This window comes from Anastrepha ludens, chromosome 4 (assembly GCF_028408465.1).
Source record: "Anastrepha ludens isolate Willacy chromosome 4, idAnaLude1.1, whole genome shotgun sequence".
NCBI lineage: Eukaryota > Metazoa > Arthropoda > Insecta > Diptera > Tephritidae > Anastrepha > Anastrepha ludens.
This window is the reverse complement of record NC_071500.1, coordinates 28,690,093-28,713,584: the sequence shown is the minus strand read 5'-3', so window position 1 is coordinate 28,713,584 and position 23,492 is coordinate 28,690,093. Positions and strand designations below refer to the sequence as shown.

Here is a 23,492-nt window from a genome sequence, read left to right as displayed (position 1 = left end):
TCGACTAAAAATCGAACAGGCTTCTGTAGCGCTCCACTACAGCTAGCACGATAACATAAAGCCAATATATCGAATGTGCTACATAAGTTTAATAATTATGAAAACCAAAAAATGTATATTTATGTATTGAATATATTTTTGTACACAACCTTCCTATTTTCTTGTTATACTCCCCTGAACAAGTACCAAACCCAAACTTTTCCCATTTAAATTTTGTTCACGCCTGCAATTCACATCAACATATAAAAATGTATAATTAAATGGAAATTTAACTGCGAAAAAGTTATGTATGATCTATGAAAATGCAATGAAATGGTTGTAAAAAATGAGAAACAATAGTAAAATACGTTTAAGCAAAATTTTCAAAAAATTTCGCATGAAATGTATTGAGCAAAGAACACGCGATATTTACTTTTTATTAATTGCTGTTGTTGTATACTAGTATTTAAGTATTCGATGCAAAGTCCCTCCACTTTTCCTTGCAATTACGTTTTCTTCTATTTGGTTTACAATTTTTATATTGATATAAATATACATAATTTATACATTTAATGCAGGCAATAAGCGATAATAAAAATCTCGATAAAAACAAAAGAAATATGCGTTTTATGAATATGATAATAGTTCAAGGGAGCGCAGCGTGCAATTCTGAGAGTGATCAGATTGGAGCAAGGCGCACTTATTCAGGGGGAAACCGGTTTAGATCGATCAAAAAATCAATTTTTTTTATTGCATAAATCGTTAGTATAACTACTCAATATGTGGTAAAAATTTTAAAGCAAAATTCGCATTATTCCCGATTTTATGAGCACTTAAATGACTGCCCGTCGGTTCCGCACCGTAGCGCGCGTTAGTTAGAACGACGTTTTTCGAAACTACTTTTTTTCAACTGGTGGGCATTCTAGCTTAAAAAGTTATTCACCAATCGTTCTTAAATTTTTCGGGATTTTTTCCTTATTTAATTCTAATTTATATGAACCTAATTTTGGGATTCTATTATTATTTAATGGTTTAAATATGGGTTTTTAAGCAAAATAGATGAAAATATATGGTATAAAAAAACTACTTTGTGTTCAAGCGCCTCAAAAGCATGCAATTTTCAATATTTTTTTACCACAATTAGGTTCATATTCTTAGGAAATATGTTGTTAATAAAAAAAAATTGCTGTTGATTTCAGAGAGAAATTGCAACTTCAGGAGTTCCTACCAGCAAGACACTCGGATGGCGATCGTCCATGGACAGCACGCTCTAACGCCACTATCTCCCGCGGAAATAGCTTCAAAAAAATTTAAAAGTGTACCAAAAACTATAAATAAAATATCCTCTAAACCTAAACAATTTCTGATTATTCCTTCTTTGTTCAAAAAATTCTCGAAAAACACCAAAATTTTGGCCTCCTAAACCGGTTTCCCCCCTTAAAGGTGGTGCCACTAGACAAAAACAACAATGTTTTGTACGTTTGATTGTCACGGCAAAGTATTTTAAAAGTAGAAAACAAAAAATGAATTCGCCTTGTTTTATGCTGTGCTGACAGCCACATGGGCACAGCGAAGGAAAAAAAAACACATCAGCTTATTTACCAACACCACCTTTTATAGATTCGCTTTGGATTGGAGGAATTTTTTCCAATAGGGTTTTTTTTTGACAAAACACGCTGACTGCTGCCAAACTACATATGTAATTTTTTTCAGTATTCATTGACATTTTATTGTGGAAAGACTTACCCCTCAACAACGTTTACAAATCGTACAATTCTGTTACGAAAATCGACGCTCTGTGAAAAGTATTCATTGCGCTCTCAGCCCAATTTAAGGTGTTTGTGTTGTTCAGTGATGAGGCCCATTTTTGCTTAATAGCTGTGTCAATAAGCAAAATTGCCGTATTTGGGCTAAAGAGCAACCCGAAGGCATTCAAGATCAGCCATTACATCCATTGAAAACAACCGTTTAGTGTGGGCTATGGGCTGGAGAAACCATCGCCCCATATTTCTTCAAAGACGACGCTGGCGCCATAGTAACAGTGAATGGCGAACGCTATTGCGTCATGATAAACGACTTTTTGATGCTGGAAATTGAAGCCCGTGACCTCCACAATATTTGTTTCCAACAAGCTAACGCTACTTGCCATACATCCCGTGAAACAGTGAATTTACTGCGTTGTCGATTCCTTGAGCAATTTGACTCTCGTCTCGAACCAGTGCCACCAAGGTCGGGTGATATCACACCTTTGGATTTTTATTTATGGGGGATGTAAAGTGTAAATGCTTTGTGAATAAACCAGCTTCGATTAAGGCATTGTAAGCCAAAATTACTAAAGTTATTCCCGAGATACCGAACGAAGTACTACAGCGAGTCGTTCAAAATTGGTGGAATGGCGGAATTATGGCGCAGTTGCCGTCAAGATTTGAAAAAGATTATCTTTAAATCTACACAAAAATCATAAAGATTGTTCAATAAATTTGAATTTATTTTAATTTAAAATCCGATTCCTTTAAATACCAGTAGTACATACATATGTATGTATGCAGTTCTTTTTTGAGGTGTTTGCGGGTTGAAGCTTCGCTTATCTAAAATGATTTTCAAAAATCAGGTACCAATTAAAAGAGCTCAGTTTAGGTGTCAATAAGTCGGGGAAAAACGTTTATATGAGCGTGGAAGTTGACATGAATCTAGGACCGACAAAAGAAGATCTGGTCCCGGTGATAAAAACACTAAATTTGCCAACGCTGCTTAATTTATGAGGGCCGATGGATTACCATTGTCTGCCGAGGGGCGGCTGCTATTAGAAACAACTTTTCGAGCGTGTGCACTTCCGTATGGTACAATGGTAGTCACGCATTAACCCATTCGACTATGGCGGCCACTACGAGTATTCCCCAGTACATAAATTATCATAAGATTTAAGTACATGATTTGCAAGCAGTTTTTGCTGGAGTGCCACCAGGAATTACCACCATGAAACTACTTGAGTCATCACTTCCACACCACTTTCGCTTTGGTTTCCGAAACAGCAGGCTTCTTGGTCCAAACTGAGAGAGAGTCGCCAAGAGTTACCAATGTTTAGCTTACTGCTTGTGGCGGAGGTGCACCTGAGTAAAACAACAGCTATGAAGAGGTTTTTCATAAATATACTCGGAGGTTTGACATTACCTCTCGAGGGGCGTCCGCTGTTAGAAAATCTTTTTCTATCATTTTGCTGTTTCATGCATGGAGATTCAAGTCTACGCGTAGTAAAAAAGAAGTTACTGAAGTGGCGTTGTTATTGAAATTCAGAAAATTTGGTGTGTTCACAAAAACAGGAAACTTCTTCAACAAGGAAAATCATTGAAAATTTGCGTGGTCGGAAAGAAATTTGTATTCACGCTAAGAACAAAAATAATTGACTTGCATACTTAAATGGAAATTATAAATTTTTCTTATAATATAACCGGCACCAGTTGGACACACCAAGTGAAGCCAAGTCTTTCTCCGCATGATCTTTCTAATGCAGAGAAAGCCTTCCTCTTCTTCTTCCTCTGCTACTACCGCATCGAATACTTTCAAAGCCGGAGTTTTTATATCCATTCGGACGACATGACCTAGCCAACGTAGCCGCTGGAGCTTTATTCGCTGCACTACGTTAATGTCGTTGTAAAGCTCATGCAGCTCATCGTTCCACCGCCTGTGACATTAGGTTAGGATAAATGGCTGCCCTCACGAAGGGTCCACTTGAACAAATAATCAAAATTCGTCAAAACAGGTGGAAAAATGAAGAAGAGGCTTTGGATTAGAGAATGACGGCCAACAGTGGCTAATTACGTTCGTATTAACCACTTCAAGCTACTGATGAATTTCAGCAGGTGTGTGATATTTAAACCCACAATATCCACAGGTGCAGCGAAAAAGTGAGAGCCTATATGTTTAAATCTTGGACCGACGAGAGGAGGGCAGCTGAGAAGGAGTTGCTGAGTTCACCTCGCCCTCTAGACAGATAATTTTTGTTAAGTAAGTAGAAAAAAATTTAACTTTTAACATTTAGCATTTTATACATCCATCGAGCCCTGAAATAAGCTTGAAATAAGCATCTCTAATTGTTTGCATATTAACAACTGATTTCACTTTTTGATAATAAAATCAATATTTCACAATAAAACAAAACAATTCTTGAAATTCTAAGCCATTTCGTTTTGGAATAAACACTGATGATTAACTGCCTGCTTTATTGATTCAACAAAATATCTATGCTTTCGGGTAACCCAGGACTACATGGCGTATACTTTACAAACAAAAAACAAAAATTGCATCACATTAAAGCTACTTGGTATCAATAACCCGCCTCGCCATGCCGATAGTTGGAATATGAGAGTCGAATAATACTGTAGTTGTATATATATCGGCATGAAGCAATTGACACGTTCCAATCGAGGGACCTTTGGATTGCATTGGCATTAATAATAATAATAAAAAAGCTATTGTCATGGCAAATGGTAGTATTGCATGTAAAGACAAGCTCACGAATTACGGAATACATCAATTTGCAGTGAGAAATCCATCTATACGAGTATATTTTGCTGTAAACAAGTGCCTGAAGGGATCTATAAAGCGTATATCTCGTCAGTTAATGCGTAACGCGAGTGAGATAGAATACCTGGCGCTGGAATTTTAAAGCAGTCAAGTAACAGTTAAAGAAAAACAAACTGAAAACATTTTAAATGGTTTAATAAACGATTATTCTTTACAATATATCTATGCATATGTATGAACATGTGTGTGCATGCCTGCGTATGAGCAAGGCAAGTTGAAAGAACTGCAAAGTTTTGGTGTACATATTTTAATTGAATGTCTAATTCTGTTTACCTATCGACTTTTGCCCGGTTGTGAGCGCTCCTGTGTGGCACAAATTGTTGTTATAAATATTCAATGAAATATGTCGAAAAATGTGGTGACTAGGGTGATCGGTTATTCGACTTTGTCGAAAACGCACTTTCGGGACATTTGAAAAACAGTCGATTGATAAAGTAAAATATCGCGAAAGACGTAATTAAATCGTGCTCTCATCATCTTCTTCTTCTTGACTGAGCACACAACTTTTTCGTTCTTTTTGAATGGCTTAGTAACCGCCTAAGCGAATTTGCAAGAGTACGCCAGTCGTTTTATCTGCGTGCTAAGCGTGACCAGTTTGAAATTCGTAGGAAGCAACGCTCTACGCCAACAGGAAAGAGGTGGATCTTTATATGTCTATGACCATGTAAAGCTCATAAGGCTATCATTTTATGGTATGCGCAAAAGTCAATACATTTTTCGCACAGTTCTTCTATCGAACTCCAAGCGCCGTTCCATCGGATATTCTATACTCACAGTTCAGTCTCTACGCCATGCAGTAAGATGAGAATGATGGAGGGACTTATAAATTGTGGCTTTTCTTCATGGGAGATTCTCCGTTTTAATGCTTTCTGCTTCCCAAATAAACCAGGTACTTTACTACTTCAGTATTACAACTGTGAACAACGAATTTCAGTCAAACATGCAAATAATGTGAACTGCTTGAAATGTTGGTAGAAAGTTCGCTGCCTTACAGAAAAGTTCAAGCCTTCACTTCTAAGGCAAGGATTATTTTGTCATTTTGTTGAGAGACATCTTCTTTGGCGGAAGGGGAAAACAAATTTCCTACAACCGACTATTAAGAAATGTGAATATTGAAAAGCAGATGAGCTGTTGGTTATGCTATTAAAATAGAGCGATGAATTTGAGTCTGCTTGAACGCCGATGTGCGTGGCGACTGAGAGCAGAGCTTCTTGTTTACCCTACTAAACGGAGATCTTGTCCATAATTTGCGGCGGTCAATGTCAATGAAAAATAGTCCATCCTAGTAAATCTACCATGGAGTGGGTCCACGCTTACCAGGCTTGAATTCTCTAACTGCTTCAAATCGCTTTGTGCAATATAAAAATTGATAGCAGAGGTTGATGAAGCGATGCCATGACTTTAATTGACATTTGAGCCAAAGAGAAGAAAAGCTCAATATCTTACATTGTAATTTCTTGGCTGAGCAAAGTGATGTCAAAGAATCTTGAAGTAGTAGAGGATTGCCTAAACTTCAGGAAACAAAGCCTTCTGTAAGTCATCATTAGCGCCCACTATACTATTTTTCTAAAAACCGTCCTATGTGGTGAAGCTCTTACTTTTCTTTAGTGTTCAGATACAAAAAAAATGCCGAGCACCCACAATAAAAATTACTAATATTCAAGATTGGGTGGAGTACTAATGAATGTATAAAAAATAAATAATTGGCGCGTAGACTTCTGTTAGGTGTTCGGCCGAGCTCCTCCTCCTATTTGTGGTGTACGTCTTGATGTTGTTCCACAAATGGAGAGACCTACCGTTCTATTGTACCCCTCTGAACGGCAGGTGATATTTTATGAAGCGCTTTTTCATGGCAGAAATACACTCGTAGATTTTCCATTGCCTACCGTGGAGCGACCACGATTGGAAAAATCTTTTCTATCCGTTGTGATTTCATGCCCAAATCGAGCCCTATCGAGTGGTGACTACCACAAGCCCATTCGAGTACGCTGGACGTACTAATGAATACTGATAGATTAAAAACCAATAGCAAAATATCTTGCAAAAAGTGCAAATCGATTGCCCTAGTATTCTCATACAGCTGTGGATGTTTGTACTACTAATGTTTTACTAATTAAGAATAAATATTTATCGCTTCAGAACAGAAAGACATAATCTACAAGTATTTGAGGAACACTATTAAAATTGAATGACGTTGCATTAGTGGACTATGAAAGTGTGAAGCCAAGGCATCATGGCAGAGTCAAAGCCAATTGAACACGAACCGAATGAGTCAGATGAAGATTGCGAGGTCTACTGTAAGTTACATTTGTTGCTCTCACACGGAGCTCGGTAGTTGAGGAATTAATTATTTGTGAGTTCTTTTTGGAACTCAACTGTATGTTAAGGGAATTGTGATTGCACTCTTCTTTTTACAAATTTCTGTACTACCGAACTCGGTGCGATTGCTACGACGCCCCATTTTTAAATGGCATTATTTCCATTAATTCAATTTTAGTCCTCAAGCCAGTCAACGAGTACAACATTGTGGAGAAAATCAAAGAGGCAAATAAAGTGTTATTTGAAGAAGTGACGAATGGTGACCCTAAGGCCCCCTCTTCGGAAGATATTGATACAGCCAGCGATTTGGTAGCAGATGCGGAGGCAGGCGCATCACTACGCAAAGTGACTTTTGCGCCAAATTTAGAAACTTACGAGCCAGACAATGCCCTTTTAGAAACTTTACAGCTTACACGGGAATTCGAAGAAGCTGTAGCCGAAGCAAAAGAACTCGATCGCACATTAACAACTATTTGCGAATATCAAACGATCGTCGAAGAAGCCACAAACACAAGTGACGAAGAGAAAGTAGACATAAACGTTGATGCAGCCGATCAACGCATTGCGGAAACACTACTTTCAAAAGAGTTAACGGAAAAGGACACAGCTACTATGCAGGCGCCATTAGACGAAGCACCGATCAGTAATAAACCCGCACCTTTGCCAACTAAGTCAGATGTTGAAGATGATATTGTAGAGGAGATTTGTGAAGAAATTGTAGTTATGGATATGGAGAACGAGCAAACACTGCCAGACACGCAGAATACACAAGCGGTTAATCCGCGACGCATGGTGAAGATGCGTACATTCGATTGCGCCGAAGAGGATTCCGCGGATACGGTTGAGACAGAGCAGGATAATAAAAGTTTAGTTAACCTTCTCACCTCTGATGGCGAGGAGGAGTGCTGTAGTGCGGTCACATTCGATATTAGCGTCGACAATAGTGATTTAGATGTGGACGATATTGATGCAGATATAAGCACAAATGAAGTTGATGCCAAAACCAACGCAGATACCGACGAAGAACTGAATTTCACCAATAACGAAGTCACACATACGGAAGGTTACGGCGATGATGAAAATACAGAAGACGATGATCTCTCAATAATAGTTGCATCCTACCTAACCGATGATTTCGATCAGAAAAGCTTGAGCAGTGGCCGACTGAAATCCACAAAGAAATCACATCTACTAGCGCCATTGAGTAAAGGCTTCTCTTTTTGCCGCAAGCCGTTTACACATAATGCCATCGGTACAACTTGTGCTGATTCCGCCGAAAATGGTAGCGGCAACAGCGCTACGTCACGTATTCGCCGACAGCATCTACCACCACCGGAAGTTACCGATTTGAAGTTGAATTATCGCACCTGTTGCGAATATCGACGTCAACTGTCGCAGCCTGAAAAGCTTCCAAAATACACTGGCTATCTCTCCGAGTACGGCCTGAGCCGTCAACAGCTGGAGCTGCGTGAAGAGAATTTGAAGCGTAGGCAACGCTTTACACTTAAACAGGCTCTGAAGGCAACCGATGCGGAAATGCGTAAAATGCATGACAATGAACGAGCCTTCACAACGTGGCTGCGTAACAAAATGCGCTTCCCTATCAATAAGACGCGCAACATGTTCGATGTGAAGCGCCGCAGCTTGGATGCCGGCATTGGAGGCGGCGAAATTTGTGGCGCAAACAGTGCAGTCCGCAATGCTAGTGGAAAAAGGAAATGATTCGGGATTGACTGTGTGACAGATGATTTGAAATTTTTTCTATCAAAAAATTATCAGGTTGAATTTAAATTTATGTACATATATAAAATTTTGTTAAATATAAAGTAGTTGTTCTAAAATTGTGCTTTTATTCGTAATTATGATCCTAGAAAATCTGAATGATGTAGAGCGTAGGGGCATCGAACCAGACAATTTTTGTCTATTTATCATAATTGGACTTCCAAACCTACAGTTGCTGACACATAAGTACATATGTCTGTATGTATTATAGTTTGTGCTTCGTACAAGGTGGTTTCGTAATCATAGTGAAGGCGATTTTAAGGTTGGTTTGAAGTGAGAATTGTGTGATTAATTACACTGGATCACAAATTTCAACTTTTTTTCTGCACCAGAGACGCCGTTATGAAATTCCTATGTAAAATCACCGTCTGATTCCGAAAATCAAGGTTATTTTTTATTCTATGGTAACGTTTTTGAGATATTTACGAATTACCGTTATTTCAAAAAAAAAAAAAAAATTCGGCCCACTTAATCATATATATCTCGAAAAAGAATTGAGCGATTCCAAAACCGTTTGAAAGGTAATAAAATTTGCTATAAACTGTGTGTAAAACACTTTTTGCTAGGCCCTGCAGATTCAAAGATAACGAACTATCATAACGGATTTTTAAAATTTTTTTTGTAAAAATATAAAAAAATTTGTACTTTGAGAGAAAGGATCTCGAAAACATTTTACTTTTTCGTGTATTTTTTGTTTTCACTCTAAGCTCTGTTTTATTACAAAAAAAATAAACTTTGATTAAACAAAATCGATGAACTAATACAAAAGTTACAAGCATTCAAGTAAATATATCCATTTAATACTTAAGTACCCTACTGGTAATATGTGTTAGTATTCGCATATCAGTTAGTTACAGGTAGATTTTGGAAGGGTTATTTGATCTAAAAAATTGTTAGTGTCGTTATCTCAAACACAGATACATTTCAAGCAAGATCATATGTTTAAGGCAGGTAGTGTTTTCTATGTATAACTAGGGAACCTTTTTGTATAGGTAGGCTTGCATTTTTAGTTGATCTATGTAAGTATAAATAATAGTACATGTGCCTCGTTCCTTCATAATTTCTGCAAGGATCGCCGGATACTGTTCACTTTATAATTGCAGTTTATAATCCGTCATTTACTTCAAAAAAAATTTTATTTGAATAAAAGGGCGCGAGAGTTTGAGTCTAAACATGATCCAGATATGTTCTGTTTCATCTGCGGGGAATTTATCGTTAAAAGGATGCGACGTGTGTTTTCAAATCGTTTGAAATTTGCATACCATAAGTGTTATGGAATTGAGCCTAGAAACAATGAAAACCCATGGACACCGAATACTGTGTGCACCCCATGTCGAGTCGAATTGATATTTTCGGAAACCGGAACCAAAAGGTGAACCATATGATTCAAAAGAGTGGCGATTGTTCATAGACGGCAATAAATTAAGTTTAAAGGCCGTATTATTACACATTGGCAACCAAAAGCCATCTATCCCGATCGCGCATGCAGTAAATACGAAGGAAACATATGAGACAATTGCTTAAATTAAATAAATACGAAGAACATGATTGGAAAATATATGCCGATCTAAAAGTCGTTGGAATGCTCTGTGGTCTACAATCTGGATACACAAAATACTGTTGCTTTCTATGTAAATGGGATAGCCGAGCACGTCAAGACCACTACATCATAAAGGATTGGCCAGAACGAATCGAGTTTCAAGTAGGGGTGGATAACATAAAATACTCACCACTTATAAAGAAGGAAAAAATAATTCTACCTCCGCTCCACATCAAGCTCGGCCTTATCAAAAACTTTGTCAAGGCTTTGGACCAAGAAGGCGAAGCTTTTCATTATTTGAAAACAATCTTTCCACAGATTTCAGAAGCAAAAATAAAGGAAGGGATTTTTGTGGGGCCGCAAATAAGGAAAATAATGGCCAATACCCACTTCAAAGAACTATTTTCATCAGTGGAGGCAGCGGCGTGGGACTCTTTTGAAAAGGTCGTTACTTCTTTTTTAGGCAAACACGAAAGTCCTAACTTCGATCTGATAGTAAACGATTTAATCAAAAACTATGCGGAAATGGGTAAATAAAAAACACATATAAGACCGTTTTCTCAGTTAACTTTAAAACTAAACAAAAAATTTGAAAGCAAATTTTTAAATTTACATGAGAATATATAGCCCTTAATCTGAATTTATTGCCCTGCTCCGAACAAACAAGAACGACCACAATTTGTTCTGAATTGGAAGATTAGTCCAGCCTAAGAAAATAATATGCTAATGTGTCACTTATGTATTTATCTAATTCCCATTTTAATTTTCTTTCAGGAGTAAATATGTCTTTAAAAATTCATTTTCTGCACTCCCATTTAAATTTTTTCCCGCAAAATCTTGGCGACGAAAGTGACGAGCATGGCGAAAGGTTTCACCAGCAAATGAAAATGATTGAAAGTCGGTATCAAGGATTCTGGGATGTCGCTATGATGGGTGACTACTGTTGGTTTCTCATAAGAGAAACCGATCCTTATATAAATAAGCGTCAAAACAAGACACATAACTTTTTCAATTATAAAATAAGATCATGGAGTTAAGACAGAATCATATGTACATATGCTATTATTGTACCCTACAAATATTTTTTAAGTTTTACTATATGGATATATTTACTTGAATGCTTGTAACTTTTGTATTAGTTCATCGATTTTGTTTAGTCAAAGTTTATTTTTTTTGTAATAAAACAGAGCTTAGAGTGAAAACAAAAAATATACGAAAAAGTAAAAAGTTTTCGAGATCCTTTCTCTCAAAGTACAAATTTTTTTATATTTTTACAAAAAAAATTTTAAAAATCCGTTATGATAGTTCGTTATCTTTGAATCTGCAGGGCCTAGCAAAAAGTGTTTTACACACAGTTTATAGCAAATTTTATTACCTTTTAAAAGCTTCAAACGGTTTTGGAATCGCTCAATTCTTTTTCGAGATATATATGATTAAGTAGGCCGATTTTTTTTTTTTTTTTTGAAATAACGGTAATTCGTAAATATCTCAAAAACGTTACCATAGAATAAAAAATAACCTTGATTTTCGGAATCAGACGGTGATTTTACATAGGAATTTCATAACGGCGTCTCTGGTGCATTTTGGCTGTAAACCAGTGTTATCATAGATTAAATATTAATATTTAAAACTATTTATTGAAATTTGAAAGTCCTTTAAAAGATTACAATATATTGCTGACAAAGCGAAAAACTGAGTATGCGGCATTACTACCGTCTTTTTCCGAAAATAAGACATCCTCCGAAAATAAGCCCCAGTTAAAATAATGTGATAAAAATAATTCGTTATATTCCAAGAAATTAATTGTTTACCTCTACAGTTCGTTTCAAATTAATTCTTGAAATTTATGAAAAATTTTGCTCAATAATTGAAAGTGAAAGTGAATAATTTTGCATTAGCATTCTGTAAAGAGAAGATGCTGGATCTCTAAATGGTTCATAAATAGCATAGGGACTACGATTACCTGTGTCAACTGGTGGACCAAGGAAATGAGAAAAAAACGCACAGTTGAATCAGGTCGGCAGCCGTTATTTGCTGAATTATAAGATTACATCTGGAAAAGGGCTGATATTCAAAAATTTGCCCCCTTCAAACAGCAATTGAATTTGATATATCCACAGAAGAATTTAAAGCATCGCCTCACTGGTTGCAGAACTTCCTTAAACGATATGAATTGTCTCTAAGGAGATCAACAACATTTTTTAAGCTGGAAGACAATGAAGTTGGTAAGCGTGCACTTGCGTGTAAGCTTTTTGTGATGGCATCGATTTTTCGAAATACCAACTCTCCAACATGATTGCTATGGATGAGACCGCGGTATTCCTAGGCTAAGGAGCTCAAACGACAGTTCACCACAAGGCTTCTTCGTCAATTTACGTTCCTTCTACCGGTTACAATAATGCGCGTGCTACTTCTATTTTGGCGATTCGTCTAGATGGCAAGAATGTATCACCATTTTTAATCACTAAAGGTAAATAATACCAGATTCGACGAGTTTCAGCAAGTTATGTCATTGAAAGTGAAAAAGCCTGGTGCACCCAAGCAGTTAAAGAAAAGTGGGTTAATGCTGCTACCACTGTGAGGGGTCAGAATAGAGGTTTACTAGTTTGGAATTCAAGTCCGGTACTCACCGCGCTAAAGACATGAAAACCTTTCTTGCTGAGAGGAAGATTGATCAAATAATGATTCCGGCAGGAATGACTGGTAACCTCCACACACTTGACATTGCAATAAGCAAGCCATTCCAGGATCATTTGCGGATGGAGATCAATGAATATATTGGAAACAGAATGGTGAGAAATCATCGAGGTAATTTTGTAGAACCAGGCTGACAAGAAGTTGTGAATTGAGTAAAAAATTCATGGGACAAAATAACTGACAGTGATGTTTCCAATGCACTACGAACAGGCTAATTAGACAAGAAGTATTCATTTAACGATAGCAACATCGTAAGACATGAGAGATGCGGACCAATGATTCAACAGAAAATGGATTTAGAAGAAAATCAGAATATAATTCAGAATTTTATTTATGACGATGTTCTAGAAGAAGATGACATGACTGTAACTGTAATAAATATGTAAAAAATAAAAAAGTTATTTGTGCTTAACATTAGTAGGTCTTATTTGCCCACCCTGTAGATACGAAATTATAATACTTTTTTTACTGAAGTCAGTTTTATTCAATCATGTAAATATTAAAAAATATTTTTAATTTTCATTCGAACCAAAGATGTTTTGATATTCTCCAAATTTCAGCGAGGTCTTCGACAGGCCATGTTCTCCATATCTGACCACAAACTATATTCCAATGGATTCAGATCTGGACTTCCACTCGGCCAATCTTCTGCGGTTATGACAGTATCCTGGAACACTTTTGTCCTCAACTGTCCAGCATGTTATAGAAAGGTTTCGCCACGAAAACAGGATAGAAGATAGGGGCAGATCTGCGCCAAATAAAATATTTAATGATGCAATAAGAGGTGGATTTTTCGCAAAATTAAAGAAGAACCCGATTTAAGCGCTCCAAAATTAACGAACGAAGTCGAAAAATTCTTAGGCAAGAGCTGTAACCCTGAAACTTTTCGTAGAGTTCTGCGCGAAGAAAATTTTCATGGAAGGACTGTCCGGTATAAGCCGTTGATTAATGCTCGTAGTAGAAAACAAAGAATAGAGCTTTGCAGGCAACATTTGAACAAAGACATTTCGTTCTGGAAGTCCGTTGTTTTTGCGGATGAAAGCAAATTTAACCTTTTCAGGTCTGATGGGAAGTCCTACGTTTGGAGAAAACCAAGCACCGCGCTTCAACCATGTAATTTGCGCTCTACAGTTAAACACGGCGGGGCAGGGTGATGGTATGGGGTTGCACGTCCTATTCAGGCGTCGGAAATTTAACATTTATCGAAGGAAACATGAATAAAAAGATGTATCTGGATCCGCAAAGAGATAATGTAGTACTGAGTGCGGATAAAATGGGCATTAGGGTTCGTTTAGGTTTTACCAAGACAGCGGGTCCAAGCATGTGTCTGGTATTGTAAAAACTTGGCTTATCTGGAACTGCCCACGTGTACAGGGTGGGCCGAATAATGGCTACTAATGTAAAGCACAAATACCTTTTTTTATTTTATGGCATATTTATTTTTCTCGTTTTGTAGGCTATAATTGAATTGTTGGAAATTTATTTTGGAACCGTACAGTACAACACAACGCGTCAAAATTATCGAGTTTTTCTATTATTGTCAACGATCAACTGTTTTAACGCAGCGTAAATATCAGCAACATTTTTATTCCAGCGCATTTCCATTTAAATGGTTGTCAACAAACAAAACTGTAGATGGTGGGGCTCTGAAAATCCAAGGGCAACACACCAACATCAGTTGCACCTATCTAAATGTACTGTTTGGTGCGGTGTTATGGCCACTAGAGTTATCGGTCCACATTTCTTCGAAAATGAGGATGAAACGCCGGAATCGATATCAGAAGCTTCTTACAGAACATTGATTGAAAACTTTTTGCGGCCAATGCCGGAGCAGTATTCTAATTTGTGGTTTCAACAAGATGGAGCAACTGCGCATACTGCTAGTAGGTCTTTTAGGTACATTAGTAGGTCTTATTTGGCCCACCCTGTAGTACAGACACCTGCACAGAGTCCAGATCTCAACGTTATTGAGAATTTGTGGTCAGTGCGGGAAAATAATATAAGAAATCACAATATTTCTAATGCGTCTGATCTGAAACAGGCACTAAAGAAAGAATGTGATAAAATTAGTTCCGATTAAACAGCAAAACTTTTAGAATCTATGAATTCCCGATTAAAAGCTGTGCTGAATCAAAAGGGATACCCCACTAAGTATTTATTAGCCGTAATCATGAAATCGAAATATTAATGTGTTTATGTTTTTTGAATACTCTTAATTTAGTGCATCATTTAAGCTGTGACCTCAAAACTGTAACTGAATTATTTTATTATTTTAATTAGCCATATCTTTCTTATGAAGAAACATTTTTTGTTATTAAATAAAACATGTCATTTAACAATTAAAAAATATAAAATTTTTTGCTGTAATGGGAATACCATAAAATAGGGTGGACCATGTAAAATTTGCTTTTTGAATCGGCTATAAAAAAAACTAATAAATATTTTTTCAAACATTTTTTTTTTATTTTGAAGATTGAACATTGTCATTTATGAATGAAAAATAATATCGTTCAAATGACTGCCACGACTGGCTTTACAGTAGGCCATTCGATCAACCCAATTTTTAAGCACATTTTCGATTGTTTGGGCTCCAATTTCATGAATGGCAACTTCGATTTCGTGTTTTAAAGCATCAATCGTCTCTGGATGGTTCGCATAGCATTTGTCCTTTACGGCTCCCCACAAAAAATAGTCCAACGGGCTTAAATCACAGCTCCGAGGCGGCCAATTGATATCGGAATTTCGGCTGATTATTCGGTTTTCAGAAACGGTAGCCAAAAGTTCGAGTGTAACTTTGGCAGTTTGTCAAGTTGCACCGTCCTGTTGAAACCAAATGTCGTCCATGTCATCATCTTGAAATTTTTGGAATCAACTCGTTGAGCATGTCACGGTAACGCTCGCCATTTACTGTAACCGCGGCTCCTCGCTCATTTTTGAAAAAAATGGCCCGATGATGCCGCCAGACCAAAAACCGCACCGAACAGTGACTCATTGTGGATGCATTTGCTTCTCTACAGTAACGTGTGGATTTTTCTGAGCCCCAAAACCGACAATTTTGCCTATTGACGTAGCCACCGATGTGAAAATCAGAAAAGAAGAAGAAGACTCACCACTTTGGAAATAGGTTTTCAATATTTCCCAATTTTATTCAAGCGTATAGCGTCCCATTTCGTAAATGTCAAACCTTTAAATAAATTATGAACACATTTGACATGTCATTTGTGTTACCATTCTCAAAAAAATAGGTGGTTCAAAAAGCAAACGCTATATGGCCCACCCTGTATTTGATATTTAAAAAAAATTTTTTTTGGCTGCATCAAATAAGCTGTGAGTCACTATACATTTCTTGCCTCTTTAGAAGTTTTTGCATAGATTTTGTTTGTTTGTTCGTTTTAATTATTAACAACTTCTTCAACAGTGAAACTTTTCTCATCTGTGAAAAGAATATTTTCATGGCTGTTGACCGCGTGCTGCCGAAGAAGCTACTTGCATTTGTCGAATCTAATTTTCTTGCAGCGCGTTGTCAAAAGATGACCAGTTGAGCGACGGAAGGCTTTCATGTGGAGATCATCTCTAATCAGTCTTGACTTGGATCTGGTTGATACCTACATTGTGGACATCGATTTTCTACTTTCTGCGAATTCTTTCTCGAACGGCTACATTGGTTTGAATCACTCGAGGACGACCACATATGTTCTTCTCAATTTTGCTTAACGTTCTTCGTTTATGATATTCTCGGGAGTGTATAGGTGTTTCTTTTGCCTGGTTTTTGCAATCTTCGCGCATAATGGCTATGTTCAGAAACGCATTATAATGCGCAGTACTTGCAGCGCTGGCAGCACTGTCAATGTGACAATTCATGCAGCTGATAGATTTGTTGAAAAATTGCAAATAGATTTGTTGCATTTATGAACGCGCTGTGCAGTAAAATGGAATTGTTACTAAGTTTGGTCATGGACGATGTATGTGAGGAAAAAACCGAGTCTTTTATTAAATTTAAGAAAAAAAAACCGTGTAAAGCTTAAAAGGACATATCATGTCAAAAGTTTTCGCTGGGCGATGTTTCTATCTATTTTTAAATCTTTATTAACTTTTTTTACTTCATGTATGGCCTTAGCCCAGAGCACGCTGCAAATAATGCACGACTTTTGATACAAAAATGACGTTTAAGAACGCGTTGCATTTGCAGTACTGCCATATTTGCATTTTTGAAAGCACTGCTCACTCTGAAATGGTATGTTGCACATTATAATGCATTGTTGAACATACCCAATATCTCAAATTTCTATTTTGCTATGTAGAACCTTTGACTTTTACAAAAGCTGCCAAAGTTTTGCATAGAACCTTCTGCTATGAAATATTGTGCAATAATGCCGTAAAATCGTTAAAAATAATTAACTATTTCACATTTGAAATCTTGAAATAGAAATAAACAAAAGATTTACAAATGTACTATTTGTATTCGAACTTATTTTAATGTGTAATTTATAAATTTCAATTTCAGTTTAAAATTAAAACATAGATACATTCTGAAGTAAAACTGTTTTTTTTTTGTTTTTTTTTTTTTTGTTTTTTGAAATACAAATAAACATGGAAAGGGATGGACAGTAGATTCTAAACAAACAGTAATTTTCATTTGATTCAATCATTTCCTCTGTGATCCTGTATCTGCATTTATGTAGTGAAGAGCTTGAGTAATGCAATTGTAGATGTTACTGAGCTTTTGGATGCATACTTTAGTGGCGAGACTTCTTCGATTTGTGGCCATGGTCTCGACTATCATCGTGCGAGCGTTTGTGGCTACTGCTGCTGTGATGATTGCTCTTATCTTTGCTCTTGTCTTTGTGCGATGACGAGGAGGAATTATGCTTGTCACGACTGCGATCATGATGTTTATCCTTGGAGCTGTTGCGAGGACATAAACAATGTTTTTTTTTTAGTACAGAGATTTTAGATAAATATTCAGTGTTGAGAAGTGGAATAGAGTGAAAAATTTTGATTAGGGGAATTTATATTAATTTTTTTGGTGTATGCCAATTCGAAAGATTTGGGTAAAGGTTTTTTTGTGTTTGTATTTTTGTTTGCATTTGCAGTGAATAACAAACCTATGCCCGCTCGATCTGGCATGCTTGGCAGATTTTGAATGTGACGAGTTTGAGGTTGAGGCAGTGTTTTTGTTCTTTTTACTTTGACGAAGCTGCAATTCACGATCTCTGCGACTGCAGCAACATTATGTTTGCAAAATACAATATGGAATATATATTTATAAATAGGCATCGAAACTATTACAATAAATCAATTTAATTATGCAAATAAAAACAAAATCAAGGAAAGTAAATATAAAACCCAAATTAATATTACCAAACTGGTTTACTGATTTACATTCAATATAATGCAGAATCGGTTTAATTAAATATACATTTGCAGCTTTTACTTTGCGCCTCAAAAGCGAAAAAATACTGGTATTGAATAGTAAGATGAACAAAAAGAGTCTAAAATTTCACCTCACCTGTGCTTTGAACTCTTGGAGTGTTTCTTTGAATCAAAACTCTTGCCATTGGGTTTGTCATCAGTATACTCTTGATTCCGATCTTCTTCAGCAGCTTCTCGCTCTAAATCTGACCAATCCTTGCCCGACTCCTCGTCCGTTCCAAGCTCTGATTGAGTAGAATGTTTGTAAGTAATCTCCTGACTTATATTCGCCTACATCGCTCTTACCTTCACTATCATCGCTCTCATCTTCAGATGCCTCCGAGTATTCTGAATCTTCTTCGGACTCTTCATCTGATTCAATATCAGTAGGCTCATACGCCTCGTCCTCCTCCGATTCCTCCTCCTCATTTTCATCTTCACTGCCGGAATCGGCATCCAAGAATGTCCATCCACCTTGCTCAAAGAAACCCTCCGGGTCATCGGTTATAGTTTTCATAATCTTCACCCAGTTCAAAGACTGTATGCCCTCCGAGTAACGAATATCACAAGAACTGTAATGACACACATTTAGTAAATTATCTTAATGTTCAAAATTATTCGCCTTAAACTTAAGGTAAAGTAAAGTACGGTACACTAGACAGGGCTAGTATACTGGGGCGGCAGCCCTTGGTCGGGAAAGAAAACCCGAGTCATTCCGGTAACGTAGAACCGGCTGCCATGGGAATGTCGCCTTAAACTTACTTTAACCACTCTTTTACATGATCCAGCAAATTCATTGGGATAGCATTGACCATCGCTACCTTTTTGTGGTAGTCCTTAAACACGAAAATCATGTCGAAGTTACGAAGATGAAATTGTACACGCTCGAAATGCACCAATTCCACATCGTCGAGCGTTATGACAAATGGCGGCCATTCTGTTAGGTTCACCAAGCTGCCCGAAGTCGGTTGCAATGTGACTGTACTGCGAAATGGTGCGCCTGGAAAACCCAATTCGCGGAATGGTGTGTCGAATTCGACTAACTGCTTGGTCATCGACTCCACTTTCTCACAGAAGCTCTTGAATGCCGTTTTTAGTTTATGACGCAGTTCACGTTCTGCCTGTTCAGCTGCCAAATCATCGCGATCGTGCATGTGCTGGTGTTTACCCAAATCTGTGGTGATCTCTCCTACTTCTGTGTAGAACTGTACGTCGACATGCTTTTTTTTGCCAAACATAATGGCATGTTTCAAATGGAAGTGCAATAAAATGATCATTTCACCATCGCAAGGTTGAAAGAATGCACTCTTGATGTTGTTGTAGAGAATATCAACTTTATCGCCTCGTACTGACACGTAACGGAAACCATTTGTATGCGCCTCCAAACTACCAGTCATACGCTTCGTTACTATGTTCGGGCGTATATACAAATCCTTCAGCTTTGGATTGCCCTTATTTTGAGACAGAATGAGGGTATCCTGCTTGACGAGATCTTCTTTCTCGCGTTCTTCTGCCTCACGTGTCTTAAAACGTTTTTGAACTTCTTTGATAAGCCGGAAAGTATTGTTCAGATTGGATGAAGGAGCTGTAACTTCGCCATGTTCCTTCACGTTTGAAGAGCGATAGGTGCTGATGAAATAACATACAAATATTTAATACAAAAATAAATACGAGATTTCTAAAACATTTTTCAATATATCTAAGGGATTCAAACTCACACTTCTTTGAGGAATGTTGCCTCGGGCTGCGGGTATAGACCACCTTCATTGCGGCCCATGGTAGCGCCCGGGTGAAAGAAATTTATTCGGAGGTATGTGTACTCGCCCTCTACAGACTGTGAGATGTTCTTGATTGTAGAAATGTGGAAGGGTACTGGTAAGCCAAAAATCGGTAAAATTACGGTCTCGTACTTTTTGTCCACATACAATTTTAGCTCCTTCACTTCGGGTTCACGTGGCATCTGGCTCACGGATTTATATGAGACTGTATTCTTTCGAACCTTCTCGACTTCCTTTGACTCGCCCTGCTTTGCCAGGCGTTCACGAGCTTTCTCATTCAAAAGGTGCGCCAATTCTTTTTGATGTTGTTTGCGCTTTTCCTCAGTATTAGTTTCTGTACGTAATTTATTTTCAAGCACAGCGTTACGTTTGCTACGACCTAATATTTCCGAACCCTTGTCCTCCTTAACCTCTTCCTTTTCATCACCATCCTCTTCTTCGCTGTCGTCTTTGATGAAAATACCAACATTTTTTATTTTCTTTTTCGAAGGCGTCATTATACTGGCTGGAGAGGTGTCTCCAACCAGCACTGTGTCGCCAACAAAAAGGGCGTAAGTTTTGCCTTCCTTTTCAGATGCATCTGAATTAGCGAGATTTGCTATGCCCACATTCACATTGAAAACCATATTCTTCTTCACCTCAGCAGTACATTTTGGGCCTATAACAATTGAATTCTCTCGAAATTCTATTCCCATTGCAAAACCGAAGGTCTTGGTAAAGTTGTCGTGTAACTTGGGTTTCTCCTTTTTAATATATTCTACGGTGGTGTCATATATTTCATTCAACTTTGCGCCAGGCTTTAGCAATTTTAAAATTTCTTCTTGTACGTTAACAAGAAAATTATAATTTTCTTGCATTACGTCGGTGGGATTCACCAAAAATGTGCGCGATATATTTGAACAGTAAAATTTGTAGCGTGCGCCCAACGAACAAACAATAGCGCCAAAATGCAGATAATTTTTATCGCTGAGTGCAGAAAACTTTAAGCTATAAGAACCGCCAGATTGTATGATGGGGGTGTAGCACATTTCTAAAACTGAAGTATCAACGCCGGAAACATATTTTTTGTCTGTGAGGGCCGATTCAACGCCTTCCGATAGTTTAGAATGTTTTATTTTCTTGAAAATATTAATAATTCAAGGATTTGCGTTACTATTTCATTTTAAAGGATTTCTATTTACTATTTTATAAAATGCTTACCTTATCAGAGTCAATAATATCCATAATTTCATCCTTCAGGTATTTGTTAAAAATATCTACAGACACCAACGATGCTTTCCGTATGTTATTAATCTCTGGCTCGTCCTTCGGACACATAATATAAGCTAGTGCAGCTCCGACGTCGACATTTTCGAAGCTCTCCCCCTTTAAAGATGCCTTCCATGAATCGCAGAACTCACTGGTTGAGACATCCTTAGCGAAAACCCCTAAAGTTTTGCCCTTGTTGGAGGATTTCATCACTTCTTTCAATTTGTCAAAGTTAACTTTATCTTTATCGTTCTAAAAAGAAATTGAATATATGAAACGAGATATGTAATGACTTTTTCCATTTCTTGGTCTCACTCTATCGCGCAGCAATAGTTTTATATCGGGTACACCCTCTTCTTTGCAATTTTCGATCTGTTTAAGGAATTCGATTTTCTTCTTGCTGGCCAGAAAGTATACTGCATCTTTAGCAAATATCGATATGGTATCAGTGAGTTCATAGCCCAGCAGCCATATCTCCAGTGCCCGAGACTTTGAGTAGACGATGTCCTCGTCCACACCCACGACGCACATGATGCAGTCCACTTTCTTTAACGTATCATCATGTGCAATGCTAGGCGCCTGGAACGAAATATGAATTTTTGGGTTAAATATTGTAATTGCAGATCTCACTGCCTAGTTAATTAATATACATGTATGTATGTTGTTGTTGTTGTTGTATCAGCATAAACATTCCCCATTCTTACATACGGGGAATGCTGCTGGAGTGGCAATCCTTGGCCGGATATAAATCCGGGTCGTTTCGGTAACGTAGAACCGACTGCCGTGAAAATATGTAAATATCTGTGGGCTTTCGACAAAGCAACTCATATCGACATAGCAGTATACTGAATTGCAGCGTTCGAGTTCAATATCAAACATCAATTATTAATATCATTTGATAAAAGTCCATACGATTCCAATTTTTTAAAATATCAATTTTTTGGTAAAAAATCATGATTTATTAATCTCATAGCCAAACCTTGTTAAAGCAAAAAAAGTTGCTTTGTTAAATGTGCACAGGTATTGAAAAATATATCCCAAAAATCACTTTTTTTCAAATCAGCTATCTGTACATACCCGCCATTCTGAATATAATCTCTTAATTCGGCGCAGAAAAGTATCTTTGTCCAAAGCGTAACTAGACATTTCTGCAGCTGCTGATCTTATAGTCCGCTAACTGCAACCAACACGTTTGTTTGAGAGAATGAGTGGTAGGTATTAAAAACAATGCGCAAATAAGAATTGTGAAATTGCAACTCCCACAGACTACGTTAAATCCTCAAAGCATTAGCCACACACAAAATTCGTTTCTTTTCCCGATTTTAGCACAAAATTCACAATTTAATTTCTGTATAAAAGCCGGTAAATATATCAAAAAATTCCACCAGACAACTCGCGTCTGCCAAAAATGATAAAAGGAAAACAGCGGCGTGAACGCTAAATTCGCTAATAGGCAGCGTTGCATGGAATGTTGCCAAGTAGGGTGTTATACGAATATTGCGTTCGAGGATTAAATATTATATTTTTTGATTTTACTATTAACTTTCTTGTCAATCGGAATGTAAATTTATTTGTGTTTTAGTTACAAAAATAACTAAGACTTCATATATGTTTGTGTTTCAAGTTATATGATATATTTGTCATAACTGCAACCCTAACAATATGGCTGCAAAGCGCGGCGAATTTCTATTTCATTTCAACCAATTTATGATTTCGCGCCAAAATATTGTGCAAAATTGTTTTTCGCTGTGCGTATCACAGTGGGCTTTAAATGAAAAATTATATTTGATTTTTTAATATAATTTTTGTATGAACGAAACCGCGTCGTTTACTAAGCGAAGCTATTTTTTATAAAGTAAATTTTCATTAGTGGCTTCTCTGTACATGTAATACAAAACAGCTTGCAAAATGAGCGTTATCGAAATATTAAAGAACATTAAAAAAACATTCCACAGCAAATGTCATATTTGTTGCTGAAAAAATGGTAAAAAGCTTGGTAACAGATATGAAATCGTCAAGAGCAATATACATAGAAACGAACGAAAATTTAATGTTTTCTTCGTATATTTCAAAATTTGACTATGTCTGATATGCAAGCTGTCTGTGAGCAATAAAATGCTACAACAACAACGTAATAATAAATTGCTCGTTAT

The 23,492-nt window shown here is 37.1% G+C and overlaps 2 protein-coding genes across 3 annotated transcripts; one reads left to right on the top strand and one right to left on the bottom strand.

Annotated features, from left to right (window-relative positions):
* The first annotated feature begins 6,439 nt into the window (after window positions 1-6,439).
* LOC128860796 (uncharacterized) lies at window positions 6,440-8,672 on the top strand. The gene is made up of 2 exons (XM_054098545.1): window positions 6,440-6,860; window positions 7,061-8,672. Exons 1-2 carry the CDS (start codon window positions 6,797-6,799, stop codon window positions 8,602-8,604), a joined length of 1,608 nt encoding a protein of 535 aa, XP_053954520.1. The 5' UTR covers window positions 6,440-6,796; the 3' UTR covers window positions 8,605-8,672.
* Window positions 8,673-17,442: 8,770 nt separating this feature from the next.
* On the bottom strand, window positions 17,443-22,987 carry LOC128861379 (FACT complex subunit spt16). 2 transcript variants are annotated; one of them, XM_054099490.1, is made up of 9 exons: window positions 22,417-22,987; window positions 21,655-21,918; window positions 21,292-21,591; window positions 20,032-21,209; window positions 19,076-19,942; window positions 18,620-18,885; window positions 18,411-18,558; window positions 18,007-18,120; window positions 17,443-17,806 (listed from the first exon to the last, which is right to left on the bottom strand). In XM_054099490.1, exons 1-9 carry the CDS (start codon window positions 22,483-22,485, stop codon window positions 17,638-17,640), a joined length of 3,375 nt encoding a protein of 1,124 aa, XP_053955465.1. In that variant the 5' UTR covers window positions 22,486-22,987; the 3' UTR covers window positions 17,443-17,637. The 2 variants fall into 2 exon arrangements, with proteins under 2 accessions (XP_053955465.1, XP_053955466.1); XM_054099491.1 differs by lacking the exon at window positions 18,007-18,120 and having other exon boundaries at window positions 22,417-22,985.
* Window positions 22,988-23,492: the final 505 nt, after the last annotated feature.